Raw genomic sequence first — 11,962 nt, forward strand, 5'->3', positions numbered from 1 at the left:
GGAGCTACAGAAAGCAAAACACTTTGGAGGAAGGTGAAGATGTTCTGCATAACAGCAAATGTATGACATATGTTGAATTGCTTGATTTCATAGGGAGAAATGAGGATAGAGGGAGGAAAAAAAGTCAGAAAACAGAACTAGCTCAAAGGCCTTAACCTCATCAGAGTGGGCTCAAGGAGGGAATAACACACACACACCTACTTGGGAGGAGTAATCTAATTAACACTACAGGAAAGTAGGAGGGGAAGAGGATAAGGAGGGAAGGGTGAATGAAGGGAGGGTAGAGCTGGGAGGGGGTGGTCAGTAGCAACACACTTTTGAGGAGGAATAGGGAAAAATAAGATAGAAAATAGAGTAAATATCATTGGAAGGGAATAGGATGGGCGGAAATAGTTATGATGATTGACTACAATTTCAAAATGTATAGTACCTACTCTGCTGGGCTAATGTGAAGAAAATTCTCTGTCAAGTGCAAGGTACTATGTAGAAGTTCTGATGAACAGGATGCTATTAGAAAAACCTGGGAAGACCCACGTGAATTGAAGCAGAGAAAAATGTACTGTATACAAAATAAGAGCAATAGTGTAAGATGATCTGCTGGGAAGCACGTGGTTATTTTCAGCAAGGCAATGATCCAATATAACTCTGAAGAACTTATGAAAATTGCAATCCATCTATAGAGAAAGAATAGATGGTATCTGAAAAAAGACTGAAACACATTTTTTTTTTGTTTGTTTTTAGTGAGGCAATTGGGGTTAAGTGACTTGCCCAGGGTCACACAGCTAGTAAGTGTGTGTTAAGTGTCTGAGGCCAGATTTGAACTCAGGTACTCATGACTCCAGGACCGGTGCTCTATCCACTGCGCCACCTAGCTGCCCCCTGAAACACATTTTTTTTGACAATTCCTTAATCTGAAGTTTTGTTTCTATCTGTTTTCTCTCACAAACTAGCTAATGCAGAGTTGTTTTCCATGACTACTCATGTATAATTTATATTGAATTACTTGAGTTCTTGGGGTGGGCATGGAAAGGGGGGAAAGAAGAGAAGTTGGAACACAGTTTTAAAAAAATTGATGTCAAAATTTGCTTTTACATGTAATTTGGACAATAAAATTCTAAAAAAAGAAGAATACTGTAGAGATAGGAAAGGAACAGATTCAGAAGGGCTTTTAAAGTAAAAAACAGGAGGCAGCTAGGTGGAGCAGTGGATAAAGCATCAACCCTTGATTCAGGAGGACCCGAGTTCAAATCCATATTCAACACTTGACACTTACTAGTTGTGTGACCCTGGGCAAGTCATTTAACCCTCCTTGCCCTGCCAAAAAAATAAAATTCACCAACAGGTTATATTTGATCCATGAGGAAATAGGAAGTCATTGGAGATTATTGAAAAGGAGAATGACATGATGAAAGCTGCAATTCAGGATGACATCATTGATAGATGAGTGGAGGACTGGATGAGCAGGCAAAGACTTGGGGAAGTGTGATAAACCAGAAGGCTACTCCAATAATCCAGGTGTGAGATAATAAAGTCCTGGACCAGGGTGCTCCACTGCCAGAAGAGAGCAGTGATTATATAGGATTGAAGTTACAAAGTATTTCACGTGAAATTTAAAAAAAGTAAAGTGATTCTCTAAATCAGATGGCATTTTATTAAGAGGGGTATGCTACCTATGAATAAAAAAAAGGTGCCTCTGGCCACAGTCCCTGAGCAAAAAGACAGCTCTCTGCTTGTGGGTTTTGGGAGATACAGAACTAGAGGCTGAACAAAGGAGGTGAAATCCTAGGGTTGGGGGTAACATGATTGATTACAGAATGGAGGCACAGGGAACATGATTGGTTGGAAGTTTGATAATGAGGGAGTAGTAATCCCCCAGCACCCTTCTTGTTTGTGATTAAGAAGTATCCATTGTTTGAGTTCACCTATAAGATGGGGGACTTTTTGGATAACAAACTGGACATCCTTGGAGGAAAGCTAAGTGGTTTAAATACATTAGGTCTAAGTCCTCTTCATTCACCTATGCAACCCATGGGCATCTAATTCCTTAGGGCAAGAACAGAACCCACGTGCCCATCCCCAGCAGGCATCAGGGCTCCACAGAGATGGAGACCTGAGGAAAATGTATCAGAGGTCACATGAAATGGGAGTGAGGGAGAGGAGAACTGAAGGAGAGGAGAGAAGAAAAGAGGGAGAAGAGGAAAGGAGAAGAGAGGGGGAGGATTCCTTTTCTAAAGGTCGCCAATGTCTTAGTACTTGTGCCTCAGGCCACAGGGGCCTAGAGTGTGGGTTCTGTGGACATCTCCACATTGTCCATCTTTGGCTCAAGCTCCTTACATTTAGCTAAATATGGGCCGCTCCCTGAGGGCTTCTCATTCTCCTAGGTCCCAGGACTAGGATGACTCTCCGCCAGCCTCTCTGCCTGCCCTGGGATCTTGTTCTTTTCCTTCCCCGATAATTTACACAAAACCTCCTCTTGGGTGCCTCAAGGTCTTGGGGAAAACAGGTACCTGTAGAGAATGGAGGAGGATATAGGACAGGGGGCAGAGATCACTCTGGGAGGCTCTGTGGGCATCCTCACCTCACCAGGTACTGTGTCCAGTGCAGAGGGAATGGGGTCATATGGAAAGGAAGGAGCAGGGGACAATGGGCAGAGGAACTGAGTTTTATCTCCTAGAGATGTCTCCCTGCATGGTCCCTGGGAGATAGAGAAGAGAAAGGAAGGTTATAGAGGATCCCCCAGGAAGAAATGAAGGTCCAGTCATCACCCATCTCCTTGTGCCTTCAGACTGCAAAGGGGTTCACTCTCTCTCCTCCCACACTCACCCAAAGGGATGGATCCATGGCAGAAGAAGTCCATCAGGAGGAGGCAGAGGAGGAGGAAGAGGAAGGCAACACAAGTGAGGGTGACGATGAGGGTGTAACTGGGTTGTGAAGCTGGGGTGGAAGAGAGAGAAGAATTCTCTGGAATTATTACCCAGAGGGGACCCTCATCCTGCCTCTGTAGCTGTCCCTGAACCTTGTCCTCCCGTTCTCCTCCACAGCCACCCATCACCACCAGCGCCCAACTGTTTGGCAGAAAACCTGCTCAGAGGGGGGTTGGTCATCCCTTCAAATTAGTGGCCAAAAGCCAGAGACCAAGATGGGGAGGTGTGAGTCACAGGGAAGTAGGAGGGGAAGCCTCATGTCCCAGCTCACACCCTGGGTCCCCTTGGACCTGGACTAGAGGTCAGTGTCAAAGGCTCTGTTGTCTCTTATGCTGGGACTCTTGGCCAGATCCAAGGCCTTGGTTTCATTTCCTTGTAAGGCCTGAAGGAGGATGTGGTCAATGGGAAACTCCAGTGGGTGCCATGGGCTTCTTCCTCTCACCTCTCACTGTAAGCTGCAGGGGGTCACTGACTTGTGTCCAGAGACTTCCATTCTTGTTGAATTGGTAGCTGCAGCTATAATTGCCAGAGTGTGGGGGGGTCACAGCAGTCAAGAAGAACTGGGCCCCATCTTGAGTGATGTCAGTGCTTGGTAGGAATTGTTCACCTCCCTCCTTGTACAGTGTAAACTTAGAAGCCCAGGATGGTCCCCAGCACAAAAGGGTCATGTTGGCTCCTGAAGCCACCTCTGGGCCAGGCCAGGCAGAGAGAGAAGGCTTGGGAAGTGCACCTGGAACCCAAAGAGAGGCCAGAGATTCTCAAGGTCTTTTCTAGAGGTGGAATGGGGTGGGGAAGAGGAAGACCTGGGTGATTCCATCAAGAACTCCCTGACCATCATCTCCTGCTTCCATTAACTCTTTGCTCATTCATTTCCTAAAATCTCTTTCCTGCTCAGAAGTAGATGTTAAATCTAAGGTGTTCTTTGGGGCTGCCCAGAAACAGGGAGGGTGTTCCACCTTCTGTCCTTGGCCCTTAAGGTTGGAGCAGGACCTGAAGTGTTCCATCCTTCCACCTTTGCTCTCCCCTCCCTTAGGGAACCCCAGTCCTTGTTCCATCCTCAGTGTCTTGAGGCTAAAAGGAGCTCAATAAATATGTCCCCTGAGACTTCCCAGGCTGCCTATTAATCTGCCCCTTTAAGCTTTCATTTTACACCTGGGAACCTATGCACCCCCTCACCTGTCACCCAGATCTCCAGGACCTCACTGGGCTCAGACACCTGGCGGGGAGCCATCCTCCCATAGTAGACACAGCTGTAGTTTCCAGCATCCTGGGCCCTCACAGAGAGGAGGTGAAAGTCAGCTGAGGTTCCAGATGGGCTCAGGCTCTGCGAGGGCTGGGGGGACCCCATCTTCAGCAGGGTGAAGTTCACCCTCCAGAAGGGTGACTGAGGAGGCTTCCGGCACTGGAGAGTCACATGTGTCCCGGGATCCACCACAAGGCCTGGGAGGGCTGAGAGGGAAGGCTTGGGGAGAGATCCTGGCAGAGGAAGAACAAGGGACTGGGAGTCAGGACACCTGGGTCAAGGCTCTGATCTGCCCTTCAGTCCCCCTCTGACATTGACCCCTTCACTGGCCCCGTCTGAGCCTCAGTTATCTCCTCTGTAAATGAGGGTTTTGTACTAGAATATCTCAGCCCTTTCTAGCTGTGCTGAGCTAGGAACAAAACAACTTTCCCACTAGAGGGAGCTCATCCAACCTGTGGTCTCAGGGCTTTGATGACTCCTGGGAGGGAAGATCATGACCCCTCACTTTTCATCTGGGGTAACACAGATAAGCCCAGGGCTCAGATCATAGTCCACTAGAGTGAAGGCTCAGGCTCATTTGCAGGCTCAGTCACTCACATGTGTGACCTTGGACAAGTCCTGCCCTCTTTCTGGGCCTCACTTTGATCATTGGTAATGGAAGGGTTCCATCTCGAGAACCTCCAAGGCCCCTTTCAGTTCTGGGACTCTGGGACTCTTCTTACCCCCCCAGCTCAGTCCCCACCACCACCTTTCTTCCCAAGATTCCAGATCAGAACAGAAAAGCTTCATGTATTCCAAGATCCCAGAGTCCTCACAGGCCCTGGGGCAGAGCTGGCTGTGTAGACCCCATGCCCTTGTCTCTTTGAGGCCCCTGTCTGGGTAGAAAGCAGAGGGGTCATACTCAGAGTTACTCTGAGCCCCCCTGCCCCTTACCTGGCACCACCAGCTCCAGGGCCTCACTGAGCTCTGATCCTCTGGCAGGGGCTCTCCCATCCCTGTAAGTGCAGCTGTAGCTCCCAGTGTCCTGGGGTCTCACAGAAGGGAGGAAGAAGCGAGCCCAGGGCTCTGCTGAGCTCTGATGCTGTAAGGGCTCCTGGGTGCCAGCCTTGGACAGACTGAAAGTCACCTCTTCAAGGGAAGGCAGCTTGGGCCGTGAGCACCAGAGAGTGAGGTTGGCCCCCGAGACCACCACTTGGCCAGGCTGGGCCAGCAGAGTGGGCTTGGGGAGTTGTCCTGAGGAAAAAGGGTGTCAGAGTCAGGGTGAGATTTCACTTCTAGGTCTCCTCTGCTAACCCTGTAGCAACAGGTGCAACAACAACTAAGTCTCTATTCTCACTCTTGTCTGGGCTCTGCCTTGAGCTTGGATACCCCCACTATTCTGGGGCCCAAATCTGATTGCATGTAGAACAGCAGAGGGCTCTGCTTCTCCAACCTCCCCCCAGACCATCCCTTCAGAATTCCCAGAATTTAGTCTGCTCCAGAGATCTGCTGGCCACTATATGGGAATAGAATAGAGGTTTTGTGGTGTTTCCATGTCCAGTCACCATGCACAGTCAGCTCCAAGCTCTTGCTGGGATGTGACCCATTGTGGGGGGCCATCTTCCTGTAGTAAATACAGCTGTAGCTCCCAGAGTCCTCGGCCCTCACAGATGGAAGTGAGAAATCAGCCCAGGTCCTTGCAGGGCTCTGCAGCTGCAAAGGCTCCAGGCTCTCTGCACCCAGGAGGGCAAAGGTGTAGTCCTGAGAGGGGGCCTGTTGTGACAGTTGGCACCTGATGGTCACTTTGTCCCCTAGCATTATTGAGTAATAAGATGAATGTGAAATCATAGGTTTGGGGAAGACATCTGTGAAAGAAGGAAGAGGAGAGTTAGGAACCTGATCTCTCACCCAAATGCCCTCAAATCATTCCCTGAAGCAGAGGTGGGAAGGGGCAGGGTAGGCAGAGGGTCCCAGGCCAGGCCCCTTTGCCCAGTGCTCTGGGCCTTTCCCTGGAGAGGTAACGGGGCTCCCTGGGATAACCTTAGAATTCTGTTCTGGGCCTCAGGAGCCTCTGAGAGCACAGGGTGATGGGAGGAGAAGGGACAAAGGACAAAGAGGCCCCCTCCCCACCTGCCTCTCTTCTCACCTCCTCCAAGGGGCCAAGCTCAGTCTCTATAGTCTGAACCTCCTGGCCTGAAGCAGGATCCGGATGTAACATCACTGGTGAATTCAGACCTTCCTCTAAACTCTGAGGTTTGCAGAGCTCTTTCCTCCCAATAATCTCATGACTGGGGGTTAGACAGAGACCCAGATTCCCAGCCCTGGCCCTACGCACTTCCCCACACTGCCATGGGGTGCCAGCCTGACACCCCCCCCTCAGTGAAGCCAGCACAGAGCAGGCAGAGTTGGGGTATCCCTGAATGAGCAGGGGCTGGAGAGGAGGTGGGGGCTCCCTCTGGGCAGCTCTGGGAGGAATGAGGCTTCCTCTGGTTCTCCTGCCCTAGCTGATCACCCCTCCAATCGGAGGCCTCCTCCTCAGCATTTGGGGGAGCCCCAAATATTCAGGCACATCTCCATCCCTCCTGCCCTGAGGGAGCTCAGTCCCTTGCATCACAGGCATGAGTGCTGGGATGAGCTCCTTAATCATCCAGTCCATGACCTTCTTGTTGTGGAAGAGGAGACAGAGGTCCCCAGAAGGCCAGGGGTTTGCCTACAGTCACACAGCTAGAAACTAGTGGGAGAGGTGCTGGTACTCCCTGCCCCAGGCTTCTAACCTCAGTCTTCTCCCTTCAGCAGCTTCCTTCTAGCACAGGCCAGATGCACAGTAGCCTGGAGTGGTGGGAAGGCCCCAGTATTGGGGTGGGCACAGGAGGAATGTAGGCACCACGCTGGGAGATACAATGGCCAGGTCATCACCACGTGATGCCATCAGGGCCAGCATCCTGGAGCAGCCAGCATTGGAGCTGGACTCGAAGTAGGAGAGTGAAGGATGAAGGTGGGAGGGCATCACAGGCAGGGGGAACTGGGAGAGTAAAGGCAGAATGGTGGGACATGATGGGAGGTGACAGAGTCATCTGCCCAGGCCAAGGGGAAGCTGGTGAGGGCACAATGGAAGGAGAGGAGAGAAAAGGGGATGTTCCCAGTTTGGGCCTGAGAGAAGAAGGGAAAAGTTTATCAGGATGATTTTCTCAGTCAGATGCTGCTGTGTGTCCTCTGAGGGAGAGGAGCCCAGCTGTCCTGGCTGGGTCACCAGGGGAGGCTGAGCAGCTGGGGAAAGAACCCGGGGTTTGGGGGTGAGAGACATTTATTCAAACCCTGTCACAGATATTAAAGAACCATGTGAGCTGCTCAAGTCACCTGACCTTCTCTCCAGGACTCAGTTTTCCTATCTTTAAGAGCAATATTGGGGGCAGCTAGGTGGTGCAGTGGACAAAGCACTGGCTCTGGATTTAGGAGGACTTGAGTTTAAATCCGGCCTCAGACACTTGACACTTACTAGCTACGTGACCCTAGGCAAGGTCACTTAACCCCTGCTGCCTCCCCCCCCAAAAAAAAAAAGTGAAATCATGGTACATGTGCTCTGCCCCTCACACAGTTATTGAGGAGAAAGGCTTCAGAATGTAATTTATGTCCCTAAAATGTCTGCGGGGACCCCAGCGTTTCCCAGAATCTGGGGAAGTGGGAGTGCAAAGGGGAGGCAGGCAGTAAAGCCTGAGGGTTTGCCCCACTTTTAGCTGACTCTCCAGAGGGATCTGGGGCTCATCTCTCAGGACTGGCCTCCCTCCCACCAGGGATGGTTGTATACCAGCAGCCCCTCACCTGTCATCACCACCAAGACCAGGGGTTCACTGAGCTCTGACCACCAGGGCCCCTGCCCAGAGCGGCACCTGTAGTTTCTTGCATCTCTTTTACCATCCACCTTCCTGAGCACAAACTCTGCCAGCTCCCAGGATGCATTTCTCTCTTCTCTGAGCTCTCCATCCTTCCACAGCTGGAACCTGTCACTCCCCAGGGGGCCCTGGCACCTGAGGGTCACATCTGCTCCCTGGTGAACCACAGGACTGGGGACAGCCCAGAGGGTGGGCCTGGGGAGGGTGGCTGAGAAGAGAATACATCCAGGTTTCCAGGGATTCCTCTGCCCCCAGTGTCTTACCCGTGAATCCATTCTACTCCCCAAGTCACCCCCTCCATTTATCCCAATGTCTGCTGTTGTCCCTCCCTGATTATCGTAGGGATGGCTATGTGGGCTGAGCTAGGACAAAGAGAATAGAAGTGCTGGGGACAACTTACCCATCTGTGCCTTAATTGCCCAGGTCCAATACAGCCCTGTGAGAGAAGCTGGGGTTATAGATGGCTCCCCTCCAGCCCACACTGAGCCCATCCCCAGTAACCAAATCCCCAGAACCTCCCATTCTCCTCTGGTCAGAATATGAAGGAAGAGCCCTTTGAACATATGCTGAGTTCTCCTGTGCCACACAATATTCTGTTTGCTCCTTAACTTCCCCCTGTCCTTCAGAGTCAGCCAGCCCAGGGCCTTTTCTCAGGGTCCCTTCCTCCCCAGGCCTGACCCTAGAGACTCACCAATGGAGAACAAGATAGTGACTGTGGGGGCCATGGTGGCTCTTCAGCTCTGCCCTGGGCTGCTCAGGTTCCAATGAGCAGAGGGGAAAGGCTAGCATGCCTGGAGGCTGGCCCAGGATGTGGTAGCCGGCCCTGCTTCCTTATACACCCAAACCCAGGCCCCATAATTTCCGCTCCTATGATGAAAGAGGGACCAGGGTCCTTCAAGGTTTAAATCTGAGGGAACCAGAGGGTCTTAAGGGTTAATGAAGCCCAGCAAGGAGCAGCGGTTGTCGTGGGTATCTACTAATGCAGACCCCTGAAGAGGAACGGGGACTCTGGCAAATATCCAGATATTCCTAGAAATGGTCAATGTTCCCCTGTAAAAAGCCTCACCCTGGAAGAACTAAGATTGGGCACAAAGGCCTAATGCCTTGTCCCCTGAAGACTCAGCCTCAGACCCTGAGCTCAGATGGTTGTTGGGCATGGTTCCATTTGGTATCACTGTGGGGTCTGTGTCATGCTCAGCTCTCATGAGATTAATGACAACAATAACACTGGCTAAGAATTGTGTAGCACATTCAGTTTTTCAAAATAACATACCAGTATTATCCCAGTTAATCTTCACAATAAGAAGGGAGATAATTACTCTATTATCCCCATTTTACAGATGAGAAAACTGAAGTAGACAATAGATAAGTTACATGCCCAGATCACATAACCAGGTTCTCATAGCCAGTAAGTGTGTGAAGCCAGACTTGAATCCCCATCTCCCTGACTACAAATCTCTTGAAGTTATGAAGCTGGCACCAGGTACTGTAGGGTTTTTTTTGGTAAGGCAATTGGGGTTAAGTGACTTGCCCAGGGTCACACAGCTAGTAAGTGTCAAGTGTCTGAGGCTGGATTTGAACTCAGGTCCTCCTGAATCCAGGGCCGGCGCTCTATCCGCTGGGCCACCTAGGTGCCCCTCCTGTAGGGTTTCTAAAGAGAGGCACCTGACCTCTGGGTATTTAAATGCCCCAGTTTCTTCATTTCCCCAAGGCTACCCCAATGGTAGAACCCTTCATCCCAGGGATATGCAGCAGGAGTGTTGGCATCTGCATTCAAAAGTATTGTAAATAGCACAGAGCTGACCCATGACCTAGGGACAGGGTCTAAGGACTTTGTCTGAGAACAGCTGATTATTCTGTGCTGCCTTGTCCATCATCATCCTGGACTTTCCTGGCTCAGCCCCATGAGGCTGGGAGCCTCCAGCCTAGACAAGACCCAGCTCAGACACAGTGGCCATTTATTAAGACCTGTGCTGTGTGCTGGGGGTGCAAAGAGAAAAGAGGGCCAGGACTGCCCTCAGGAGACTTTCATTCTACTGGTGGGCAAAACATAGTGACGTGTATATGTCAGTACAAAGTATGTGTGCAAACATTTAGGGGGTGGGAACTTTAACTTTTATTGGAAGTTTGTTAAGAGAACAGGGCTTCCAAAGGGCACAGAGTAAAGGTTGGGGATAGAGGACTGAGACCCTGGGAGGACTGAAGTTGAAATGAATGAGCGGTGACAGAAGAGAGTCTGGGGACCTGAAAGGCAGATTTGGCCTGGGCAGCCATTGGCTCCGAATCCTGAGTGGGCACATGGGGCAGCTAGCCCTTGACTGCAAGAATAAGTAAGACAGACTTAACTTTCATCTCTTGTGGATGGAAAAGGGGCTTGAGTACACATGGATGATGGTGTAACAATTGGAATGATGCCGCCTGTTGGAGACTTACTGTAGAAGAGTTCTGCCCATGAAGGGAAGGTCTTTGAGGGCAAGACCAGGAGTCTTTTCTTTGGAAAAGGAAGTGATGCGGGCGAGTGGGAGGAGGAAGGAAGAGACTGAGGCTCCTTTCCTGAGGATGCTGGTGGAGAGGGGAGCTAGAAATGTGCTCTCCCTTTAATAGATAGGAATCTAGGCCTTTCTCTCTCTTTACCAAAATTCTTATTCTCCTTAATAAATGCTTAAAAGTCTAACTCTTGCTAAAGCTTATAATTTATTGGCGACCACTCATTAGATATTTTAGACAGTTTAGCTAGAATTTTAGCCCTTAACAATGGCAAGTCAGGAGATCACTGGTCCTGCCTGATGCCCTCATCCATCATCATTCATTAAGCATACATTGTCACCAGGGTCCAAGGTAATTGGGGGGATCAAAGACAATAAAGGTTCTCAAGGGGCTTCCCAGGTGACCCACATAAACACAGGTGGATGTCATGAAGGATATAAATATCTACAGTAAAGAAATACATGTGGGTGAATACACATTAGTTTGAGAGCGAGGGCACCAGCCCTGGGGAAGCAGGAAATGCTTTTATGTTGAAGATGCTGCCTGAGCAGGGTCTTGAATGAATGGCAGTATCCTGGGAGGAAAGGTGAGGGGGTAGATGACAGACAGACAGAACGTCCTTACAAAGATGGAGATGGGGTTGGGAAGCAGTGGCTCTTTTGGCTGGAACTCAGCACAGGAAGGAGAACAATACATGATGAGGCCAGAAAGTCTCCTTGGGGATGGGTTGTGAAGGGCTTTGAAAGCCCTCCAGGGAAAAGTCTTATTTTATTCTAGAGGTACCAGGGAGCCACAGAGGGGTCATAGTTCCTGGACCCTGTACATGTTCTAGTTAGTGAATGTATTTGATCAAATGTGGTGTCCAGAAGGAGGATTGTGCCCAAAGGATTCCAGGAGTAACTTGACAGTGTGGAAGGCCATGGGTAGGGACTAGGCCCTCCGGGATGTGAGGAAACTACTGAGCAGGGGAAGGTAGAAACATGGCCCTAGTTTCTTAATTTCCTGATAGTAAAGTGTGGGCTAGGGTTTAGCCAGCTTCTGCACATGTCTGTGGGACAGCCATTCCTGTCACCACATCCTGTGCCCAACCTCCAACCCTGCTCACTCCTTCCTTCTGCCCAGCAGAAGTGGGTCCAGGCACTCACCCCCTTTCTCTGGCCCAGTGACTCCAACGATTGTGCTGGAGACCTGGGAGTGGATGTGAAGAGATCTTTGCAATGGGGGACCTGGAGGACAAGATGGGACCCTGGAGAAAAGAAGAGGCATTAAGAGGGGTTAACAGAAAAACATTAGCTCTCAAAGGGAGTTAGACCCCAGTTAATGGATATCTTACAAGTCAGGATGCTAGGTTCTCTTACCCACGAAATCAGTGCCCATAACGGAACAGAGAGAAAGAGGCCATGAAGTCCTGAAACTATAACAATAAAGGAAATGGCAGG

At 50.3% G+C, this 11,962-nt stretch overlaps 1 protein-coding gene across 1 annotated transcript; it reads right to left on the reverse strand.

Annotated features, from left to right (window-relative positions):
• Positions 1-1,059: 1,059 nt before the first annotated feature.
• LOC122746089 (immunoglobulin superfamily member 1-like) lies at positions 1,060-8,788 on the reverse strand. Its single transcript, XM_043991555.1, has 9 exons — positions 8,728-8,788; positions 8,437-8,472; positions 7,966-8,244; positions 5,712-6,011; positions 5,101-5,400; positions 4,101-4,400; positions 3,367-3,654; positions 2,824-2,934; positions 1,060-2,695 (listed from the first exon to the last, which is right to left on the reverse strand). The coding sequence occupies exons 1-9, from the start codon at positions 8,759-8,761 to the stop codon at positions 2,664-2,666; spliced, it is 1,680 nt and encodes a 559-aa protein (XP_043847490.1). The 5' UTR covers positions 8,762-8,788; the 3' UTR covers positions 1,060-2,663.
• Between the last annotated feature and the right edge of the window lie 3,174 nt (positions 8,789-11,962).

The sequence above is a fragment of the Dromiciops gliroides genome, chromosome 3 (genome assembly GCF_019393635.1).
Source record: "Dromiciops gliroides isolate mDroGli1 chromosome 3, mDroGli1.pri, whole genome shotgun sequence".
NCBI lineage: Eukaryota > Metazoa > Chordata > Mammalia > Microbiotheria > Microbiotheriidae > Dromiciops > Dromiciops gliroides.

Bases quoted from the DNA above. Each gene is read 5' to 3' on its own strand.
- LOC122746089 (XM_043991555.1), bottom strand. From the start codon at position 8,761: ATGGCCCCCACAGTCACTATCTTGTTCTCCATTG. The intron at 6,012-7,965 runs GTGAGGGGCTGC...CTTCTTTCACAG, and splicing joins GGTCTTGGTGGTGATGACAG to ATGTCTTCCCCAAACCTATG. The intron at 5,401-5,711 runs GTGACTGGACAT...CTTTTTCCTCAG, and splicing joins CTTGGAGCTGACTGTGCATG to GACAACTCCCCAAGCCCACT.